The sequence below is a fragment of the Bos indicus x Bos taurus genome, chromosome 16, assembly GCF_003369695.1.
Source record: "Bos indicus x Bos taurus breed Angus x Brahman F1 hybrid chromosome 16, Bos_hybrid_MaternalHap_v2.0, whole genome shotgun sequence".
Lineage (NCBI taxonomy): Eukaryota > Metazoa > Chordata > Mammalia > Artiodactyla > Bovidae > Bos > Bos indicus x Bos taurus.
The window spans coordinates 28,505,158-28,529,419 of record NC_040091.1 but is presented as its reverse complement, the minus strand read 5'-3'; the positions used below and the strand labels follow the sequence as shown (position 1 = coordinate 28,529,419).

Below are 24,262 nucleotides of genomic sequence, written 5' to 3'. Positions count from 1 at the left end.
AAGACTGACTCCACCCCTGACAAGCAGGGGGTGAGAGCATTATAGACAGAGTAGGGTGGGGCGGGCGGCTACATGCAGAAACAGCACAGTCATCTTCAAATTGGTCATCAGTGGTCTGACTAGCATCATCTTGGTTGTTTTAGGTACAGTTAATCTTCAGGGCTGGGGTGCACTTGTTTCCATTTCTTTGGGGTCAGTTCTCGGAATTGTGGCAGCTCAAGCCCTAGGTACAGTCTGGTCATCACATGGTTAGCTTCTCCTCCTGGTTTTTTAGTATCTATAAGACAGCTCACAGGATATGGCTCAGAATATTATCTATAGCCCTTGAGAAAGAACTAAAGGTCCTCCAGTGTGCTTGATGACTACATTATTATTTAGTCTCCTTATACTGTTTTCGTTTCAGCATTTCTCACTTCTCAGGTTAAACTTAGTCTTTGACTAAAGTTTTCCAGACAATAGGCAGACATATGGCCCTGATCCACTGCAGTTGTGCTACAGTAAGTCTGTACGTGAAGTCACATGTTTTATTCATCTTGATTAATGAGACCCTGCCTTAACATAGATAAATCTTTCCCTGAAGAGTACTAGAGATCCAAGAAAAACTAAGCAATAAATTGCCATTGAAACAGCCAAACATCCTGAAATATTATAACTCATATATGAGAGAAGCTTCATACATGTTTTCCCAAATTTGACAATAATCCTCAAAAAGTAGTAAGTTGCGAAGCTAAAACTTATAAACAGTAATAAAAAACCAATTGTGACCACCATGTTAAAAAGACAATACTGATTTTTCTATTTTCTTTAAACATTAAAAAATAACTGTTATATATAGCAAAGTGATCAAAAGTATACAAAAACAGCGGGGGAAATGATTGTAAATGGTGCCCCGAAAGTCTAGAGACACAGATAAATATACATAGTTGTCAAGAGCATTATTAATCTTAAAAAAAAATTACGTTTCTGGATTTTTTGACACCCTGTAGAAGTGCGTCAGGCAGTTACCAAATATTTTATGGTTTACCTGTGTGACGTTTGTGAGTTTTGCTAGCCTTTCAAATGTCATTTGTGAATTCTTTCTCATTCTATATATTCATTTCCCTAACTCTCTGCTTCTAACTTTTTGCTTTTTAACTAAATAGGGACCCCACAAATTGTATGAGCTTCAGTTCCAGCGAAACCAGGATGTGCTCTTCTACGAGTCTCAGAAACCGCGGGATTTCTCTGCAGCCTCAGTTTCTTTCACAGGAAAAAAAAAAAAAAAGGCATTTTCTCGGCATCTCCTTAAGAGTTACCAACAATTACTCCAACCACACAACTCTCTACAAGTGGGGAGGGTCTACAAGTGGGGAGGGTCTGACCCGAAGGGTAGGGCGCCCGCCAGGAGTCACCCTCTCCGCACAGACTGCACGCGGGTCCCGTCCGACCCCGCCCCTGCCGGACACCGCGAGCTGCGGGAAAGAACGGCAGGGCCGGGGCCGCTGGGCGTAGCACCAACCCTCCGGGAGGAACGAGGGCCGGAAGGGAACCGGGTGAGGGTTGGGTGGGGCGTTCGAAAGCTGCCGGGGTGGTGGGCGGGGCGGGTGGTGAAGGGGCGCAGCCCACAGACGACCCCCGGGGTGGGGGCGGGGCACCAGGCCGCAGCCCCTCTCCGGGAACTCTAGCGCCTACTCAGCGGCGGAAGTTCCGGTGTTGGTGAGCGGAGGTCATAGGTCAGCAGGAAGTCGATACGTGGCCGCCGCCTGTCCCCGCCGAGGAGGCGCAGCAGGCGGAGATGGCGGCGGTGCTAAGCGCAGAGCGACTCGAGGTCTCCGTCGATGGCCTCACGCTAAGCCCGGACCCGGAGGAACGACCCGGCGCGGAGGGCGCCCCGCTGCTGCCGCCGCCGCTGCCGCCGCCCTCGCCTCCAGGGTCCGGCAGGGGCCCGGGCGCCGCAGGGGAGCAGCCGGAGCCTGGGGAGGCGGTGGCTGGGGGCGCGGCGGAGGAGGCGCGGCGGCTGGAGCAGCGGTGGGGCTTCGGTCTGGAGGAGCTATACGGCCTGGCGCTGCGCTTCTTCAAAGGTGAGCCTGACAGGCCCCACCCCCGCCGCCTCTGCCGGGCCTTGGGGAGACTGGACCCGAGTAGCCCTGACCTACCCGTGCGGGACCGCGGCGACTGGAGCTGGGCTCTGTCCTTGGGGGTACTCGAAGTTTGTCACTATCCGCTTGGTCACTGGGTCACACTCCTAGGGGCCTGGAACCTTGGTTTAGCTTTCCGGGTCCTGCCTCCCGGAGGTTACCTAGATTTAGTTTCTCGGTTTTCCAGGATCCTGGATGGAAGAATGAGTTCTCTTTCCCAGAGGTTCCCAATCTGGGATTTTTTGTTTTTTAACAGTCGCATTCTTTTTCTTGTTTCTTGTGACTGGCACGTAAGAACCACCGATTTTTGCCCTCCTATAGTGGAAGAAATTTTTTCATGGGTTCTATTCTTAACGCTTTCCATTCATTCTGGGGATCCAAAACTCGAATAGGGCTTAATCACCTGGCAGTATTGATATGGCAGAGAGAAAGAAGTATTAAGCTAATCCTTTCTAGCTTGTCAAACTCTAAGTTAGAGAAGGGATAGCTGCTGTGTTCTAGCGACTTCTAGATGGTTAAAATTTTTCCAGTGTCCAAGAGTGGATTCTCACATAAAGGCCTAAAAGTAGCCTCTGTATTTCTCACAATTAGTTGTAGTAAATCTTGTCTTAGACCAAAATTGTGGTCTTGGATTTGTTTTGTTTTTTTTAATTGGGTGATTCACTTAGTCAAATGGTGAGTCACATGACCTTGTCAGTAGGAAAGACTGATGAGATATTTAGATCTCGTGGGGCAGACAAACAGGGAGAAACATCGGCAAATGAAACTTTAAAAGTGGTTGCTAGGTTCTATATACATTCCAAAACAGCATATTTATGACCTTTCCCCAGAGGGAGTACCTTTTGGAGTATATATTTTACTAGCTGAAGTTGAGTCGTTGAAACTAGTGATACATTCAAAAGTTACTTGTTTTCTCTGAAAATAATTGTGCAGACTGATGATAGCCTTTCTTGTATAAATTTTACAGAAAATTTAGTCATTCTCCATTCATTGCATTTAAAAAAATTTTTTTATTAGGGTAAAAGATTGTTTTACAATGTTGTATTAGTTTCTCCTGCACAGCAGAGTGAATCAGCTGTTCATATGTATATACCCTCTGTTTTTAGGATTTTCTTCCCACAGAGAAAGAAATGTGGGAAATGTCAGAGAAATGTCACCACAGAGCATTGAGTAGAGTTCCCTGTGCTCTCCAGTAGGTTCTCATTAGTTATTTTATATATAGATACATAGTAGTGTGTATATGTCAGTCCCATTCTCCTAATTCATCCCACCCCCTAGTTCCCCTCTGGTATCTATACTCACTGCATTTTCTATTAAAAAGTTTACCCTTGAAATATTCATGGTCGTTGCACTATTAGTTCAGCCCTCTACTAGTTTGGGGAACTGGTAATGGCTAATGTGTTTCGGCGGAGGCAGCAATGGCACCCCACTCCAGTACTCTTGTCTGGGAAATCGCATGGACGGAGGAGCCTGGTGGGCTGTGGTCCATGGGGTCGCACAGAGTCCGACACGACTGAAGTGACTTAGCAGCAGCAGCAGCAATGAGTTTTGGAACACTTGACCCTTAGATCACTGGCTTGAATTTAGAGTTTCCTGAGGTGATGATATACTACTGCTTACATAAAAACCTGGTGGTTTTTGTAAAATTTATATGACTATATTTTACTTTAAATTTTTATTCTTGAAACTTATGTTTCCAGTGTATGATAAGATTAAAGTGTATCTTAGCAGAACAATGTGTAAGAATAGAGAAGAATGAACTTCTGGTCCTAACTTTTGCCACATGACTAACAAATGAATAATTTTATCTTCTGAGTCTGTATTATTTGAAGATAGTAGTAGTGTCTTCTTTGAAAAATTAAAACACTGTTAATGTGCAATAAATTTAGCATTGCTTGGGAGTCAAGTTTGGACTCTTTTTTTAATTTTTTTTTAAGTCGTTCAGTCATGTCAGACTCTTTGCGACCCCATGGACTATACAGTCCATGGAATTCTTCAGGCCAGAATACTAGAGTGGGTAGCTTTTCCCTTCTCCACAGGACTTTTTTTTTTTTTAATACACTAGGCAGCCTTCGTGACCCCAGTTCCCCAACCAAGAATTGAACCTAGGCCACAGCAGTGAAAGTACCAAGTCCTAACCACTGGACTGCCAGGGAAGTCCCTTTCGATTCTGTTAACCTACTCCTAGCCAATTAACTTTTTTCTTTGAGACTCAGTTTGTTTCTGTCCATGGGATTTTCCAGGCAATAGTACTGGAGTGGATTGCCATTTCCTTCTCCAGGGATCTTCCCAACCCAGTGCTTGAACCCGGGTCTCCCTCATTGTAGATGGACGCTTTACCATCTGAGCCACCAGGGAAGTACATAGATATATATGACTGGATTAAATGAAATTTGACATCTCACATTCACGATTTAGTGCTCTAAACCTCCCATTATTTTAACATGTTTGTCAAATTTAAGACTCTTAGGGGAACCAGTAATTTGGGAACTTAGTTACAGGTCACCATAGAGGGAAAAAGCTACATTGATAAGTATGGTTCAGGAAGTTCCAAAGCTCTCAAAGTGGTATCCAAGTACTTAAAAAGAGAAATAACGGTCTGGCAATTAAAAGGTACATTTTTGCATGGATCATTACATAGTTAGCAGTGAAGAAGCTGTTAGTATATGAGGTTACTGATTTAGGTTGAGGGGAGGGAGGAAGGATCTAAAAGCAGTCAGAAGGGTTATGGAAAGTGGGGTGAGTGAAGTGTTGCTGCCTTTGAATTAATGTGTGAAAAACCCTTTTTCCTGCATAATACTTGACATTTTTATCAGTCTTGCGGGGACTTTAATAAATCACTATTTTGTGGTTTTGTATCTCACATGAATTAGAAATAACATTACATTTTATCTTTTGCTGTGGGATAAATATGAATCTTGAAAGCATGGGCATCTTTTTTGATTGAAAATGACTTGAATTAAGAATCAGGAACCCTGTTTCTTATTCTATCTCTATCACAGTGATCATAGGCCAGTGACTGAATCCATTGTGTCAACTGCCTATGCTCTTAGTTTTTGATGGTAAAAGTGAAATAATAGATGAAAATATTGGCAAATGTAAGTTAGCATTTTATCACCTAAGCTGAGTTGTTGAATCCTTATTATGGGTACAGCTTTATATTAGGCTACCACTGTAAATGAATAGTATATTCCCTTTTGCTGTTATGAAACTTATAGTCCAAGGAGTTAAAGCCTCAGTGGCACTGCAGCACAGTGTGGAGGATCCAGAGAGCAGAGACCCTTCCAGAGAAGGGAAAGTTCTGTGTGTCTGGGAAATGGCAAGTAGGGATTAGGTAGTTTGATGGAGAGAACTGGGAAGCTAAGTTGGTATCATATCCATATAAGGACTTGAATGGCATTGTAAATAGCAAGATTAAGCTGATTTTCTTACCTGTTTGGGTTACAGACTAAATTGGTTGCCTTTACTGGAGCCTTTATACTTCTTGGATATAGTTACCTGGGAAGTTGTGTTTTGGTTTTTAGAGTTCTTAGAATTGAGGTTTTCCTTCTCTAATAACTTTATTACCTCACTCCATTAGCTGGTAGGTGGTTGCATTCATTTAAAATTCTAGACTAATAATTGCTGCCAGTTATTGAGCAGATGTTTGCTAAATATCAGGTACTATTTTGAGAGCTCTTATGATAGATGCTCAAATTGTACCATCTTTAGCAAGTGGTAGGTCTCTTCAGATTGGCTCCTAAGTTCCTTTGACATGACTAATAGTCTTCATACCTTCTTTGCCCTCTGGTATAATGAAATAGTCCAGATTCATCATATGCATTTCCTGCCTCCATTGCAATCAGCCATTTCTCCAAAGAGACTTGGTTCCTTTAGTGGAAAGTGGCATTTGAAGAGCCATAATCAGGATGCTGGCAGTGGGCGCTCATTGCTACTAGATTGGTCATTATTTCAGTAGACAGATCTAGGGGTGTGTGTGTGCGGGGGGCGGTAATGTGTGTGTGGAGTGATAAGTTTTTGAGAGTATGATATGTAAAAGGAAGCTGTAGTCAAATTTGGAGGGAACTAAAGTTTTAGACTCAGTTTTTCTATGGAATTGTTAATGCATTTCCACTAACATTGCTATCTATTACATGGTGTTATGTTGCTGATAACAGAGAAGCAATTATATGGACATACTGAATGGTTCCATTTTCTTCTGTCTTTAAATATATGCACTTCCAAGAACTTTTATAAATGGCTCCATTAATGTTTTAAAATACTGTAAAGCTGTAATTTATTCTTCGGTGACACATATAATTAGTGTGTGCTTCCTGGACTTAAGTGGACTAGCCTCAGATAATTTCAGGTTTAATTGTTACTACTGAATGTCTGTTAAAGTTTGAGTTTATTTTCCTCTTCTTTATTGTCTTTAGGTATAAGTGTATAGCATAGAACGATGCAGAGACCTGAGACAAAGAAAGAAAATTATAACCACCAGGAATATAATGCCTTTTAAACATCTCTTCTTATTTGCTATTTCATGTTAGATTTGAACTGAACTAAAATTTTCCTTTGAATACGGGGTATTCAAGGATATATATATGTGTTTATATTTATGGATGTTTTATTGTGATTTTAATATTTACCTGAGGCCTCCCCTTTGTTTACTACCCCTGCGGAAAAGTATACAAGTCATAAGTGATGCTTGATGAATTTTTGCAAATGAGTACACTGTGGTAACCAACCCCCAGAAGATGTTTACTTTTGTCAGTTAGCTAAAATGAGAGCTTCTCTGCTTAAGTATTTAGAAGTTGAGCTCTGGAGTGAATACTACCTGGGGTACTACTTCCTCGTTCTGTCACTCAGTTATTTAAATTCTGCCTTCCTTTACTCAGATTATTTATAAACTTTTAGCAGAGTACCTAGCAGTTGGTATCCTGTGACTGCCTATGTTGAAGAGGAGAGATTACCAAGAATTTATTATGGAGTGTGATCAACTTTTATTAAGCACTTCATGCAGGCTAGGCAGTTTACAGGGTTGCATATTCATTAACTCAGAAATACTGCATTTATTATACTTTATTATAAGTAGTACAAGAATATATCAAATATATAAAAAATATATCACTTTTTTCCTTAATTGAACATGGGGAAAATGTGGTTTTAATTTTAATATTTCTAAAAGATGGATTTTATTCGATGTGTGTTCTCTGCCACGCAACAGTGATAGGGCCACAAAAGAAAACAGATTTGAGCTTCGGCTGCTTTGGTGGAAGTACAGTATCTGGAATGAGAGAAGAGAGAGATGGTCCTGCTCTCATCCACGCAGTTCAGACAATCGCTGGATCCTGCTTTCAGTTTGAGGGATCGTTCACAGAGTTAAAGACAAAATGGAGCTAATTCAGAAGAAAGCAACTTGTATATTGTGGGAATTTGAATCCCTGCCATCATTATAATAGCTGCTGCTTAGTGAGTGTCTGCTCTATGCAAGGCACTGTGTCAAGACTTTGGAACACATTATTTCCACCCCTCACAAGAAAGAGAAGTTATTTTCTCCATTTTTTGATAGCAAAACTGAGGCTCAGAAAGGTTATCTGTATTTTGTACTTAGTAAATAACAGAACTGAGATTTAAACACAAGTCTTTAGGAGTTAAGTATGAGTGAATAAGCTGAAAATATTTTGCCTAAAGAATAGAGAACTCAGGGCAAGTATAATGTGCAGTATTTTGTGGCATTTGTTTGTTTTTGAGGTCTGACCTGTTAGATGTGTTTTATTTAATGTCGAGGACTAGAAATAGACGCTGTGGATAAAATTGAGAAGAATCTAATCAGAATAAAGAGCTAAAAATTACAGCTATCCATCCAAACATGGAATAGACTGTTTGAGACAATGAATTCCCATCACCAGGAAGTGTTCAAGCATATGTTAACAATTACTAGGTGGTTATGCTTTTGATTTCTTTATCATAATCTTTTATGTATCTGCCTCAGATTTTTTTCTTTGCTCTTACTGTGAGGGATATATAAAATATTTTATAGTTATACTGTCTAAACTGATAACATTCATAGAATACAGAAACTCTGTACTTTCATTTCTCCCTTCCTCACATAAGTTGTATGATGTGTCCAGTAACAAATTATTGTAGACCAAGTGGTTATGTAGAGAGGATTTGAACTTTGTGCAGTTCAGCCATCTATCTTTAATATCCTTTCCAACCCATAGATTTTATTAGCTTTCATTTCATAAGATAAAGACTAGAAGGAACGTTGAAATAATTTGTTATATTTCTCTATCTTTCCCTCCAGAGAGAAAATAAAAATATTTATCAGTAAACTTACTCTAGCAATTGATGTGTGAGACTAATAACCTTTTGTATAATTAATTTCAGGTGGAAGGGTAATCATTTAGTGCTTTGGGCGTGGTCGCTGTGATTATAACACTATTACCAAAATTATTTATGCTGTCTTATTAGAACTGTAAAGTTAAATACTTAAAATTTAATAGGAATGTAATCTAGAAGCCTTTTCATACTGTCATGGGGTTCTTTTGATGAGGGTGAAAAAGCTGGCTTGAAACTCAACATTTAAAAAACTGACATCATGGCATCTGATCGCATCACTTCATGACAAATAGAAGGGGGGAAGGTGAAAGCACATTTTTATTTTATTTTCTTGGGCTCTGAAACCACTGTGGACGGTGACTGCAGCCATGAAATTAGAAGATGTTTGCTCCTTGTAAGAAAAACTATGAGAAACCTAGACAGCGTATTAAAAAGCCAAGACATCACTTTGCTGACAAAGGTCCATATAGTTAAAGCTGTGATTTCTCCAGTAGTCATGTGGGTGTGAGAGTAGGACTGTAAAAGAAGGCTGAGAGCCGAAGAATTGATACTTTTTAATTGTGCTGTAGAAGACTCTTGAGAGTCCCTTGAATTGCTGTCAAACCAGTCAATCCTAAAGGAAATCAACCCTGAATATTCATTGGAAGAACTGAAGCTCCAACACTTTGGCCACCTGATGTGAAGAGCAGACTCATTGGAAAAGACCCTGATGCTGGAAAAGATTTTGGGCAGGAGGAGAGGAGGGTGGCAGAGTATGAGATGGTTAGATAGCATCACTGACGAAATTAAAATGAATGTGAGCAAATTCCAGTAGATAGTGGAGGACAGAAGAGCCTGGCATGCGGCAGTCCATGGGGTCACAAAGAGTCAGAAACAACTTAGCAGCTGAACAACAACAGATCTAGAAGCCGTTTCTATCTTTATTAACTTGGGAAAATGTGTTACCTCAAATTTAGTGGCTTGAAACAACACATACTGTTTTATAGTCCTGGAGGGTTAGTAGTTCAGAATGGGTCTCACTGGCTTAGGATCAAAGTGTCACCTGGGCTGTGTTCCTTCTGGAGACTGTAGGGGAGAATCTGTTGCCTTGCTTTTTCCACCTTCAGGAGTCACCTGCATGCTTTCACATGTGACCCCCTTCTTCCATCTTCAGAGCTAGCAGCGTAACACCTTCATACCTCCATCTGTCTGTTCTTTCTCTTCTTCTATTTTTAAGGACTCCTGTGACTACTTTGTGCCCATATGGGTAGTCTGGGGTAAGGTCAGCTACAACTTTAATTCCCCCTTTTCATGTAACCTAATATATTCACAGGAATATACTATAGATTGTGGGGATTGGGATGTGGATGTCTTTTGAGGGGAGTATTATGCCTACCACACGTTGTAATCTCTTATGAACTAATTACTGAAATGGAGCAAATGTGTTTATTCATTTTACCTTTTTATCAAAGTGGAAACCAAGGCAATTAGGCCAAGTTGTAATATAAAATTTATAATGAAAAATATCCATCCCCCTGTTTCTTTTCCCATCGCCAAGACCCTCTCCCCCAAGGCAGCCACTTTCCATTATTTTAACTGTTTCTCCTGGTATTTGTCTTCACTTTCCTGCTGCTGCTTTTTTTTTTTTTTTAAAGCAACTTATATATATGTGCCTCTCTCTTCCTCCTTCCCAAACTCCCAATTTTATGATACCACATTTGTGATTAAATCACTCAGTTGTTTCTATTTGTGTTATTTATAGCCGAGACAGATCACACACTTTGATTATATTTTGGTTCTTATGCAAACTCTTTGTCTTTTGTGTGGTTAGAAGTAATTATCATTTGTTTTCTTTGTTCTCAGGTAAACTCTTTTTTAAAAAAAAACATCTCTCCTAGATGTCTTAAATTTTTGATCCAGTCTTGGCTTTCTCCTTTGTTGAGTCTCTACTTACTGTCATCCTGAAAATTTCTTTCACCTCTCTGTGATGTTGAAATTTCTTCTGGAATTCCTTTTCTTGTAGACTTTTTTTTTTTCCTTTTGGAAAATTTCTTTTTACACTCCCCCTTGCCCCCAACCATGTTGGGAGCTTTCTCAAATGTTGGGTGATTCTTGGGCATTCATTCTTTAAAGGGTAAGGCATTGGAGAGCCAACTATAACCTTGAGTACAGCTTTTATTGTAGGTGATGAGGCAGAAGTTTCATTGAGGATCTGTAAATATCATTACCTTTCAAACCAGTATGTGCCGGTGTTTTAGGCCAGTTTTTTTAATGAAAATATTCCTTTCCCCTGCCTGGCGTGTATGAATCTAGTTGCCAATATTTTGGCAGTAGACAGGAGAAGGGAGCATGGGTGGAAGTCGTTTACCATTTACTAGGGTAACGTTCATTTCATTTCTCTTTTCAGTCCTGCAGCTTAGTCTTAGGCTAATGTCCTCCCACCTGAGTATATGTGATTTGTGTTCTCGGTATATACTGCCTCTGCTAAAGTAGGGGAAAGGTAGCCATCTGTCTGCTTGGGGTTGGGTAGGTAAGGGTACGTGCTCTTTAGATAGTTTTTAAGCCCAAATTCCTATTTTTATCTAGACTCCAACTTTTAATGAACCTGGTATCTTCAATTCCTGAGCCTTTTCAGTGTTCTCTAAATTAGCTTCCTTATTCCTTTTAGTGGCGTATCGTTGAGGATCAGATGTAATTGTGTATATTCAGTTCACCAGGTTTAACAGAAGTTTGTGCTCAGTTGCTAAGTTGTGTCCGACTCTTTGCAACTCCATGGACTGTCACCCACCAGGCTTAGACTTTGTCTATGGGATTTCCTAGGCAAGAATACTGGCGTGGAAGTTTAACTATATGTTTTCTATCCTTTATTTGAATTTTTTTAATTCAGTATTTAAAATATTGAAGTTAGTTTGGCTTTTGCATTTCTTCCCTTAGTCCAGGGTCAGCAAACATTTTCAGTAAGTCAGTCCAGTTCAGTTTAGTGGCTCAGTCGTGTCTGACTCTTTGCAACCCCATGAACCACAGCACGCCAGGCCTCCCTGTCCCACCACCAACTCCTGGAGTCCACCCAAACCCATGTCCATCAAGTCAATGATGCCATCCAACCATCTCATTCTCTGTTATCCCCTTCTCCTCCTGCCCTTAATCTTTCCCAGCATCAGGATCTTTTCCAATGAGTCAGCTCTTCACATCAGGTGGCCAAAGTACTGGAGTTGCAGCTTCAACATCAGCCCTTCCAGTGAACACCCAGGACCGATCTCCTTTAGAATGGACTGATTGGATCTCCTTGCAGTCCAAGGCACTCTTCAAGAGTCTTCTCCAACACCACACCTCAAAAGCATGAATTCTTCGGCGCTCAGCTTTCTTTATAGTCCAACTCACATCCATACATGACCACTGGAAAAACCATAGCCTTGACTAGACAGACCTTTGTTGACAAAGTGATGTCTCTGCTTTTGAATATGCTATCTAGGTTGGTCTTAACTTTCCTTCCAAGGAGTGAGCATCTTTTAATTTCATTGCTGCAGTCACCATCTGCAGTGATTTTGGAGCCCAGAAAAATGAAGTTAGCCACTTTTCCACTGTTTCCCCATCTATCTGCCATGAAGTGATGGGACCACATGCCATGATCTTAGTTTTCTGAATGTTGAGCTTTAAGCCAACTTTTTCGCTCTCCTCTTTCACTTTCATCAAGAGGCTCTTTAGTTCTTCTTCACTTTCTGCCATAAGGGTGGTGTCATCTGCACATCTGAGGTTACTGATATTTTTCCTGGCAATCTTGATTCCAGCTTGTGCTTCCTCCAGCCCAGTGTTTCTCATGATGCATAGAAGTTAAATAAGCAGGGTGACAATATACAGCCTTGACGTACTCCTTTTCCTATTTGGAACCAGTCTGTTGTTCCATGTCCAGTTCTAACTGTTGCTTCCTGACCTGCATACAGGTTTCCAAACAGGCAGGTCAGGTGGTCTGGTATTCCCATATCTTTCATAATTTTCCACAGTTTATTGTGATCCACACAGTCAAAGCCTTTGGCATAGTCAATAAAGCAGAAACAGATGTTTTTCTGGAACTCTCTTGCTTTTTCCATGATCCAGCGGATGTTGGCAATTTGGTCTCTGGTTCCTTTTCCTTTTCTAAAACCAGCTTGAACATCTGAAAGTTCACAGTTCACATATTGCTGAAGCCTGGCTTGGAGAATTTTAAGCATTACTTTACTAGCGTGTGAGATGAGTGCAATTGTGCGGTAGTTTGAGCATTCTTTGGCATTGCCTTTCTTTGGGATTGGAATGAAACTTGACCTTTTCCAGTCCTGTGGCCACTGCTGAGTTTTCCAAATTTGCTGGCATACTGAGTACAGCACTTTCACAGCATCATCTTTCAGGATTTGGAAGAGCTCAACTGGAATTCCATCACCTCCTCTAGCTTTGTTTGTAGTGATGCTTTCTAAGGCCCACTTGACTTCACATTCCAGGATGTCTGGCTCTAGGTCAGTGATCACACCATTGTGATTATCTGGGTCGTGAAGATCTTTTTTGTACAGTTTTTCTGTGTATTCTTGCCACCTCTTCTTAATATCTTCTGCTTCTGTTAGGTCCCTACCATTTCTGTCCTTTATTGAGCCCATTAGCCCTTGACTGTGTGGATCACAATAAACTGGAAAATTCTGAAAGAGATGGGAATACCAGACCGCCTGATCTGCCTCTTGAGAAATTTGTATGCAGGTCAGACTTTTTCTGGGCTCCAAAATCACTGCAGATGGTGACTGCAGCCATGAAATTAAAAGACGCTTACTCCTTGGAAGGAAAGTTATGACCAACCTAGATAGCATATTCAAAAGCAGAGACATTACTTTGCCAACAAAGGTTCGTCTAGTCAAGGCTATGGTTTTTCCTGTGGTCATGTTTGGATGTGAGAGTTGGACTGTGAAGAAGGCTGAGTGCCGAAGAATTGATGTTTTTGAACTGTGGTGTTGGAGAAGACTCTTGAGAGTCCCTTGGACTGCAAGGAGATCCAACCAGTCCATTCTGAAGGAGATCAGCCCTGGGATTTCTTTGGAAGGAATGATGCTAAAGCTGAAACTCCAGTCCTTTGGCCACCTCATGTGAAGAGTTGACTCATTGGAAAAGACTCTGATGCTGGGAGGGATTGGGGGCAGGAGGAGAAGGGGACAACAGAGAATGAGATGGCTGGATGGCATCACTGACTCGATGGATGTGAGTCTGAGTGAAGTCCGGGAGTTGGTGATGGACACGGAGGCCTGGCATGCTGCGATTCTTCGGGCGATTCTTCGGGTCGCAAAGAGTCAGACGTGACTGAGCGACTGATCTAATCTGATCTGATCTTGCATGCAATGTTCCACTGGAATCTCTAATTTTCTTGAGGCCATTCTAGTCTTTCCCATTCTATTGTTTTCCTCTATTTCTTTGCTTTGATCGCGGAGGAAGGCTTTCTTATCTCTCCTTGCTGTTCTTTGGAACTCTGCATTCAAATGGGTATATCTTTCCTTTTCTCCTTTGTTTTTCCCTTCCTTTCTTTTCACAGCTATTTGTAAGGCCTCCTCAGACAGGCATTTTGCTTTTTTGCATCTCTTTTTCTTGGGGATGGTCTTGATTCCTGTCTCTTGTACAATGCCACAAACCTCCATCCATAGTTTATCAGGCAGTCTTGTCTATCAGATCTAGTCCCTTAAATCTGTTTCTTACTTCTACTGTATAGTCATAACGGATTTTCAGTAAAGGGTTAGATATAAATATTTTAGACCTTAAGGACCGTATGTGGTCTGTCTTCATATTCTTTGTTTTTTGTTTGTCTGTTTCTGCTTGTTTTTAAAAGATTAAAAAAAAAAATTCTTAGCTCACAGGTCTTAAAAAAACAGTTGTGCGGGGGGGGCGGGGAGAACGATGGCTGAGTATGACTTACTACTAGTTAAAGCGGATGTTACCCAAACCAGTGGGAAAAAGTTAAAGATAAATGAATTTAAACAACTGTGGGCAGAGTTGGTCTAGTCTGCCAATCCCTGCTTTAGTCTGTATCCTTTAGGTAAAATAGATTTTTAACCTGACTTTTGGTCGTCAATCTTATTGAAAATAAACTTTTTTTAATATAATTATCACTGGACAGATGCTAACACGTGATCCCTTTTAGTCCATTTGATTGAAAATGGCCAGCTTTGTACTCAGCTTCTCCAGGTAGTAGAAGTAGTCATTTTCTGCTTTTCATTGGTGTGTTTTCACACGCTTGCATCTGAACAATAGCTCTGCAGCTTCTTTCCAGCATAATTTATATTTGTCTTTTTGGTTGCCATAGAAGGCGGTTTTCCAAATTGATTGGATTGACTCTATAAATGCAGGGACCAAGGGAAATGGCTCTCTTCCTTAATGGCAGGACTGAAGAGCTTTCCTTTAGGACTGTGGCCCTGACTATAAAGATTTTTGAGTTTCAGCAAGACTTTTTCTGTCTATGCAGTTACGGTAGTAACTTCTTTTCTGCTATGTTTAATGCCTTTGGAACCAAAAATAATTTAGGAAAGAGAATTCCCTGGTGGTCCAATGGTTAGGATGTGGCGTTTTCACTGGTCAGGGAACTAAGATCTCACAAGCCTGAGGGCACAGACAAATTTAAAATAAAAGTAATAATAAAATATAGTTAAAAAGTAATTCAAGAGAAAGTTATTTTCATCTAATGTAGAAAAACTAAATAAACCCTCCTAGTGTGCGAACTCGAGCCATCTGAAGAGTGAAAGAGAAGTAATTTTTTTGTAACACTATAATAGTCTGCCTAATGATACTGATCTGGGGGGGTTCACTTTCTGTACTCTTTGAGGTTTAGAATGTCAACATGATGTGGGTTGTCCTATACTAAAGGTGGTTGGGATCCTTGGTTTATCCTCCTGGGTTTTGTGTAGTTCTCAGGAGAAAATAAATGCTCTGTTACTCTCATCCTAAAGGCTGAAAGGTTAAGTTCCCTTCACTTTTTAAAAATGTTTGCTATAAAAGGAAGAAAGCATATGTGTATTTGATATAAAAGTACATATGCATATTGGAAATCAGAAAATAAAAGTGAGAGAAGAAAAAAAAATCTGTAATCCGATCTCTTAGGAATAAGTGTTAACTTTTGGTATGTTTCCCCCATGGCTGGGCTTCCCTGGTGGCTTAGCATTAAAAAAAAAAAAAAGAAAAGAATGTGCCTGCAATGCAGGAGCAATAGGAAACACAGGTTTGAGCCCTGGGTAAGGAAGATCCCCTGGAGAAGGGCATGGCAGCCCACTCCAGTACTTTTGCCTGGAGCATCCCATGGGCAGAGGAGCCTGGCAGGATACAGTCCATAGGGTCTCTTAAGAGTTGGACACGACTGAAGCAACTTTGTAAATTTTGGAGACTAATCCCTTATCGCTCATATAGTTGCTTATAGTAGTCTCTTAGGATCCTTGGTATTTCTGTGGAGTCAGTTGTAACTTCTCCTTTTTCATTTCTAATGTTATTGATTTGAGTTCTCTCCCTTTTTTTCTTGATGAGTCTAGCTAAAGGTTTATCAATTTTGTTTGTCATTTCAGAGAATCAAATAAGAGGGGGGAAAAAGAAAAATTAGCAAATGTATAAAGATTCTGTGGAAATGCCAGTAAAATTCATAAGAATGGATGTACTGTTTTATTCTCACAAAGATTGACCTTTACAGTCAGTTTCTTCTTTAGAGAGATTTCTTGGGCATGGTTTTGCTGTGGTGAGTGTCTATTAACAAAGCTTGTGCTTAGCACTGGCTTTCATGGTGGTGAGCAAATTTGAGTGCTTGACCAGAACTTACACTTAAAAACATATTCCTTTTTTGAAAAATCCTTTATGGATTGGCAGTATATTCTTACTCCTGTCTGGCATATAAAGGGCAGATATTAAAATGACATCTAAATATCCTGAAACCCCCCCTCCCTCTGTTGATGAGTCATCTTTTAGGGTCACGGTTAGACTAACACCTGCTGAAAAATGGGTACAGTTTCCTTGTTGACTCACCCTCTGCTAGTTTGCACTGCCGAATACTTGAAGTAAAGGAGCAGATTTATGGTAAGAAATGGACCCTCTCTCCATTAAAGTAACTTTATAGTAGTCATCTTTTTAAAAAATATGTACTTTTAATTTTGATTTTATTTTTGGCTGTGCTGGGTCTGCGTTGCTTTTCTCTATTTATGGAGAGCAAGAGCTACTCTCTAGTTGCTGTTTCTCATTGCAGTGGCTTCTGTTGTTGCAGAGCAGGGGGCCTAGGGCACGTGGGCTTCAGTAGTTGTGGCTCCTGGGCTCTAGAGCATGGGCTTTAATAGTTGGGGCACACTCACTCAGTTGCTTTGCAGCGTTTGGGATCTTCCCAGATCAGGAATTGGACCCATGTCTCCTGCATTGGCGGGCAGATTCTTTACCACTAAGCCACCAGGAAAGCCCTAAAATACTTTTTTTCATACCCACTGGTCTTATCTGTTAGCTTCAGATCATCTCCCTGAAGCAAATGATTCGTGTGTGTATTTGAAAATTGCTATATTACATGACTGATCAGAAAAGTGGTCTTCCAGTGAATAAAGTTTCCATTTGATGTTATCTTTATTGATTTTTATCTTTATCTTTATTGAAGGGGTCAAAGCAACCACTTTAATAGAATTTAGGTGTTTGTTTGTTTTTTTTTTTAAAGGAAAAACAAAATCTCAGGGATCCTGATGGAACAAAGCAGAGAGTCTACCCTTGAGGGTATGCTGTCTACCCTTACTGTTTCTCAGGCTCACTATATCTTCTTTTTTTATCTCGACTCACCAGCAGCATATTTTTCTTTTATAAGGCTCAAGATAACATGAACAGTTAAGTTGGCACCTGTTTGGTTTATCTTTCATCTCATAAGCTAAGATCAAGGTTGGAGCTGTTTTTCAAATCATCACTTTTGGGGAATGTGAGAAGAAAGTTGTCTGGGCTATGTTTCTCTGAGGCGTAATTAGCATAAGAAAACTTTTGGTGACTAATATGTACAAAATTAAGGTAGATGCTAGAAGAAGCTTATAAGCATCTTGAAAATTGAAAAAGACTTTTTGGTAAAAAGTTGCCACTATTTCACATTTTTTTAACACTGTTATCTTAGAATACAGAGTTCTGGCAGGCTAATTTTGTTAAAAAGAAAGATGTATATGTGTAATCACCCATTTTTACATAGTTGTAAACATAAAATTATTTTTTAGTATCTGTTTTTATGCTGCTAGTTTTCATTAATACATCATAAGTATTCTCTGAAATGATATATAGCCCTTATATTGTCATTTTAAATAGCTGTATAATCTATTCAGCAGATTACTGTAATTTAAGTATTGTGTTATTGTTGAATAATTAGATTTTAAATAACGCAGCAGTTAACAGGTGTAACACCGTTTTTAAGATAATTTTTCAAGGCAGTATTTAGAAAAGAATTTATTAGACTTGTTGGTTTTTACATGAGAGATAATGTAAAGATGTATTTTGGTTTTCTAAACTCATCTGTTTTGCTCAATTTTTATTATATATTACGTTGAAATTAAACCAATAAATTGGTCCAACCTAAACAGTTGAAACAAGTCATGTTATTACCTTTCTGACATTTTTTCCTAAACACTAAAATAATTGTTTATCTCAGTATAATTTTTAATAATTTGTTTGCAGTGTATTTATACCTGAAATAATACACCTAGACACAATTATATACTGGATTGCCAAGTTACACATTTTTAATTGAGCTCAGTGGTTTGTAAACTCCAGGAGGCTGATGAATCCTGGTGTCTCAGTCAGTTCAGTTCAGTCGCTCAGTCGTGTCCAACTCTTTGCGACCCCGTTAATCGCAGCAAGCCAGGCCACCCTGTCCATCACCAACGCCCGGAGTTCACTCAGATTCACGTCCATCAAGTCGGTGATTCCATCCATACATGTCATCCTCTGTCATCCCTTTCTCCTCCTGCCCCCAACCCCTCCCAGCATCAGGGTCTTTTCCAATGAGTCAACTCTTCACATGAGGTGGCCAAAGTATTGGAGTTTCAGCTTTAGCATCATTCCTTCCAAAGAAATCCCAGGGCTGATCTCCTTCAGAATGGACTGGTTGGATCTCCTTGCAGTCCAAGGGACTCTCAAGAGTCTTCTCCAACACCACACCTCAAAAGCATCAATTCTTTGGCGCTCAGCTTTCTTCACAGCCCAACTCTCACATCCATACATGACTACTGGAAAAACCATAGCCTTGACTAGATGGACCTTTGTTGGCAAAGTAATGTCTCTGCTTTTGAATATGCTATCTAGGTTGGTCATAACTTCCCTTCCAAGGAGTAAGTGTCTTTTAATTTCATGGCCGAAGTCACCATCTGCAGTGATTTTGGAGCCCCCCAAAATAAAGTCTGACACTGTTTCCACTGTTTCCCCATCTATTTCCCATCTATTTCTATTTCCTATGATTTGTATGCAAGGGCTCAATAAATATTTACTAAGTTGAATGAATGAATATACAAAAGGTCTTATAGTGTTCATAATTGAAACAGACTTCTAAGAGTTAGATTTTAAAATGGGAACTGCCTTTTAGTTGGTATATATAGACCTTTGCATAATCCTTTTCTAAAAGCTTTAGAGGAAGTGCCTACTTCTGGTGCTAATTGTTTAGTGATACTGTTTGCTCAGTAACAAAGACAGATGGCAGGTCCACAGGTTTCTGAGTTGTTACAATTTTTATTAAATATAGATAAGGTCAGTGCCACAGTTTTGTCTTTTTTCAAGTATTGATGAGTTCTTATTGAAAAAAATTCAGATTGAAGTATATGTATGTGTAATTATATAGAAGTACAACCAGTCCATTCTAAAGGAGATCAGTCCTGGGTGTTCTTTGGAAGGAATGATGCTAAAGCTGAAACTCTAGTACTTTGGCCACTTCATGCGAAGAGTTGACTCATTGGAAAAGACTCTGATGCTGGTAGGGATTGGGGGAAGGAGGAGAAGGGGACGACAGAGGATGAGATGGCTGGATGGCATCACTGACTCGATGGACGTGAGTATGGGTGAACTCCGGGCGTTGGTGATGGACAGGGAAGCCTGGCGTGCTGCCATTCATGGGGTCGCAAAGAGTCGGACACGACTGAGCGACTGAACTGAACTGAACATAGACATAATTCTTTTCAGTCCCCACTGTCTTTAACAGTTTGGTTTGTTCTTCTGAGTATTTTCCTTTGAAAGATTAAAATATTTCTAGTTTTAAGGTCTCTGATCACTACTCCTCATCTTAGCCCTCTCCCACTTTCTCATTCTCATCTTTTTAGTGTGACTCTATCTAGATCTTTTTCTTTGCATTTACATGCATGTAAATGTACCCATAGAATATATATGTGAGTGTGCTACATGCTGTATTTCATCAATTCTAAGACTTACTATTATGTACTGTAAAGAAAGAAAAACTGCCAGTTACAACTATAAAATACAATAGATGTAAAAACTAATGTGATTTTAGAGATGTTAAAGTGTAGGTTGGGGGAGTACTTAGAACTGAAGATAATATATTTTGTGCTGTATGATTGTATATAATTTTCTGCAGCTTGCTTTTTTCATTTAACTGTATTTCCTTTGTGCTCAATCACTAAGTTGTGTCTGACTCTGCGGCCCCACAGACTCTAGCCCACCAGGCTCCTCTATCCTGGATTTCTCTAGGCAAGAATACTGGAGTGGGTTGCCAGCCTTTCAAATTATATGTAATCTCCTATGCATATATCTCTTATTAAAAATGCTCGATATAAAAAATTTTTGAACTTATTTTAAAAAACGATTGCTGAACATTTTTAATATTTGAAAAAGATGTTAAGTGGTGCACTAGTTTGTGTGTGCCTTACTGTTGCTTGACATTGGTTTCTCTTTAGTAATTTTTTTTTAATTGGTTTACTCTTTGTAGTAATTTTAACATAAGTAAAGCTATTTCCTTTACTTACTTCATTTATTCCATAGACTGTGCCACATTATTTAGCTGTTTCCTTATTGATGAACTTTTAAGTTGTTTACAGTAATAAGAAAAGAGTGCTGCAATGAAAATACTTCTGTGTCCACCTCCTTCTGGGTATTTGGTAATGCTTATCAAGAGTAGATGATGAGAATTGGAATTACTGGACCATAGGGCATCTATATTTACAATTTTGGAATATATTGCCTCATTCCCCTTTAAGATAACTAACAATTTATACTTTCAACATTAGTGTATTGAGAATGGATACCTGTTTGTCCTGTTCTTACCAACTCTTGATGACCTAACTTTTTTGACCTATCTGGTGGTAGACAGCATCCTGAGTATCTAATGGTTTTGGTTTCCATTTCCTTGACTAGTGAAATTGAGTGTCTTGTGATGCTTGTATTTTTTTTTTTCCTCCTGTTACGATTCCTTGGACAGGATATGAACTATTCGTTAAACCATATTCTTCTCTTATCATGAGTAATTTTCTTTTGGTGACTGCTCTGTACATGGATAAAATTTGTAGCCAATAGACACTACTTTTAATCTCCTTTTTTGTTTTAAAATGTGGTAGTCTCTTATCATTAGAACCAACCAGTAACTAACACTCCATTCATCAAAGAAGTAGGATTTCCTATTTTGTCAGCACCCAGTTTCATATGCTTTTAAGTGTTCCCAGTGGTAGTTAAGTCTCTGTGGGTCATACTGGCTTCACTGTAATTGCCCATTGGCAACCTGCCAGAGCAGAGGAAAGATCCAACAGTTATTACCATTAATACTGTCCTGTTACCTCTGAAGTAGAAAAGACTCTTTATTGATAAACAGACTAAGAGTTTAAATGGTCCTATAGCTGCTGCTGCTAAGTCGCTTCAGTTGTGTCCGACTCTGTGTGACCCCATAGATGGCAGCCCACCAGGCTTCCCCCATCCCTGGGATTCTCCAGGCAAGAACACTGGAGTGGGTTGCCATTTCCTTCCCCAATGCATGAAAGTGAAAGGTGAAAGTAAAGTCGCTCAGTAGTGTCCGACTCTTTGCGATCCCATGGACTGCAGCCCACCAGGCTCCTCCGTCCATGGGATTTTCCAGGCAAGAGTACTGGAGTGGGGTGCCATTGTCTGAGATGTCTGATTCCAAAGTCCTTTCCACTGCATCGTACTGTTTCAGTGGGATGGATACATTTTGAATATAGCCTTTCAAATAATATGTAATCTCCTATGCATATATCTCTCATTTAAAATGCTTGATATAGAAATTTTTGAACTTATTTTAAACGATTGCTGAACATTTTTAATATTTGAAAAAGATGTTAAGTGGTGCACTAGTGTGTGTGTGTGCCTTACTGTTGCTTGACATTGGTTTCTCTTTAGTAGTTGTTTTTTAATTGATTTACTCTTTGTAGTAATTTTAACATAAATATTAGTATTTAACTTTATTTTAAAAAATTAACTCAGCATGAAGTTTTTTTATCTTGGCTTTGATTATTAAAATTTAGTACTTGAAATAAAAATCTTCCTACAGTGGTTTTTATAGGCAATGTAAATTTCACAGGTAATTTGTGATATACCTTATACCAGAATTTCAACATACAGTGCTGAAAATGTTATATTTTGCCAGTGCTAATTGTTTTTGTGTTTATTTTTGTTACAGAAAAAGATGGCAAAGCATTTCATCCAACTTATGAAGAAAAACTGAAACTTGTGGCACTGCATAAGCAGGTTCTTATGGGCCCATATAATCCAGACACTTGTCCTGAGGTTGGATTCTTTGATGTGTTGGGGAATGACAGGAGGTAACAGTGTTTTATTGTGTAATGAATTTAATGAGTGAGTGCGTGCTAAGTTGCGACTCTTTATGATCCTGTAGCCCCCCAGGCTCCTCTGTCGGTGGAATTCTCCAGGCAAGAATATTGGAGTGGAGAGAAGGATACGGAGTGAATTGGTTCAGATGTAAATAGCTGGCTCATTAGCTTTAGAATAAGAGCTAAGCAAACATTTTTGCTTGCAGCTTCTGGAGTCGTCAGATGTTTATCTGTTTTTGGTTTGGAGATGTTTGGGGCTAAATATTGTGAAAGATGTTTACTCATCTGATTATGAACATAAAACAGCTTCATTTGATTCTTCCAAAATAATATTACAACAGCAATTTACAGTATAGTAGTTGATTCCCTTGTTGGGACACGTACAGAGTTGTGACAGGAAAGAATATATTAAGCATTTTATTCAATTAAGGCTAACTATAAGAAAAGTAGAACTTTGATACCCTTTTACTGGTTATGGAAATTATCAGCAATGCAGTTAAATTATGGTGTAAGTTTGGTTTGTACGTAGGCTATTTAGTTTAGTAAACCAGTCCATACGTGTTGAAGTTTTGAATCTGTATAGTCGAGTCATTCTTCATTTTAGTTATAATTGAGACTTGTTTATATTTAGGTTTAAATGAAATCAAATTTTTTACTCTTTTAAGAGTAGCAAGTAACTTTCTTGTTGTTCTTTACAGGAGAGAATGGGCAGCCCTGGGAAACATGTCTAAAGAGGATGCCATGGTAGAGTTCGTCAAGCTCCTGAATAGGTGTTGCCATCTCTTTTCCACATATGTTGCATCCCACAAAATAGAGAAGGAAGAGCAAGAAAAAAAAGGTGAAGTTTGACAGCACAGAATACTAGATCCTTGTGCAGCCTATCTGCTGCATAGTATCCTGATGCGCTTGCTTTATGGAGTGTCTGTTCTCAGTCAGCTATCTTAACATCCATTGGATCCCCGCTTTTTATGGCAGTTGCTCAAAACTTTCTGATGTGAGCAGGTGCTTTTATTATGAGTTTTGAGGGTTTACTGCTTCCGTCTGACTATACCTTTATACATTCATCATGGCAGCATTCCTTTTGTGTTACTGCACTAAGTTTCTGAGCAAACACAGTAAGCTCAGCCACCCCTCCTCCTTACCCTCTGGTCTCTCACACCCTTTGCTGCTGCCTCTCTTGTTTTTCTAGAATATTCATACTCTATATCATGGTTATCAGCTAGGCTACATGGTATGCCTTATCTAGGCATTACATATTGGCTGTGGCTTCCAGGTAGCTCATTAATTACTTCCAGAGGTTGCAGGGGGTGCTATTGAATGCACTGTTTATGCTTATAGGATTTTCTGTCATGATTGTGAATTCAGCAGAATTATAGTTAAACTTTATTTTCAAGAACAATCTGAAATTTCTAGATAATGAAAATAATGCTATAAAGGCATCTGAAACAGTTCTTTGCTGAAAAAGACAAAATTTTGAAAAGGTAAAATTATGAAGTTTCCTGAAAAATGCCAGAAAGTCATAGAATAAAATGGTGAGTACGTTGTTCCAAAAATTCGTGATTAAAAGAAAAAAATGAGATATCATTTTATAGCAGTCACTGTGAGAACATCCTGAAATGAACATATTCATATACTGTTGTTTGTAGTGAATATAAATATTTACAAATAATTGCAAATAATTACAAACTTTTTAGGGGACAATTTGTAGAATTTATTAAAAGTTCAAATGCTACCTAGCAATCCCACTTAAACCCATTCTACAGAAATACCAGAATATGTTTACAGAGACTTACCTTCAAGGGCTTCCCTGGTGGCTCAGACGGTGAAGACTCTGCCTGCAGTTCAGGAGACTTGGGTTCAATCCCTGGGTTGGGAAGATTCCCTTGAAGAAGGAAATGGCAGTCCCCTCCGGTAGTCTTGCCTGGAAAATCCCATGGTCAGAGGAGCCTGGTGGACTACAGTCCACGGGGTTGCAGAGAGTTGGACACGACTGAGCAACTAACAGTTTCACTTCATTTTCGAGGATGTTCATTGTAATTCTATGGATAACAACAGCAAAAAGCAAAAAATGCTAGCAGT

The 24,262-nt window shown here is 39.5% G+C and overlaps 1 protein-coding gene across 1 annotated transcript in view; it reads left to right on the top strand.

Annotated features, from left to right (window-relative positions):
• The first annotated feature begins 1,703 nt into the window (after positions 1-1,703).
• The window catches only part of ACBD3 (acyl-CoA binding domain containing 3), a 38,313-nt gene continuing 15,754 nt past the window's right edge, over positions 1,704-24,262 (top strand). Inside the window, exons 1-3 of the mRNA XM_027564612.1 lie at positions 1,704-2,060; positions 22,033-22,174; positions 22,882-23,020. Of these exons, the coding sequence (XP_027420413.1) occupies positions 1,775-2,060; positions 22,033-22,174; positions 22,882-23,020 (567 nt within the window). The 5' untranslated portion in view covers positions 1,704-1,774. The remainder of the gene's footprint in view (positions 2,061-22,032; positions 22,175-22,881; positions 23,021-24,262) is intronic.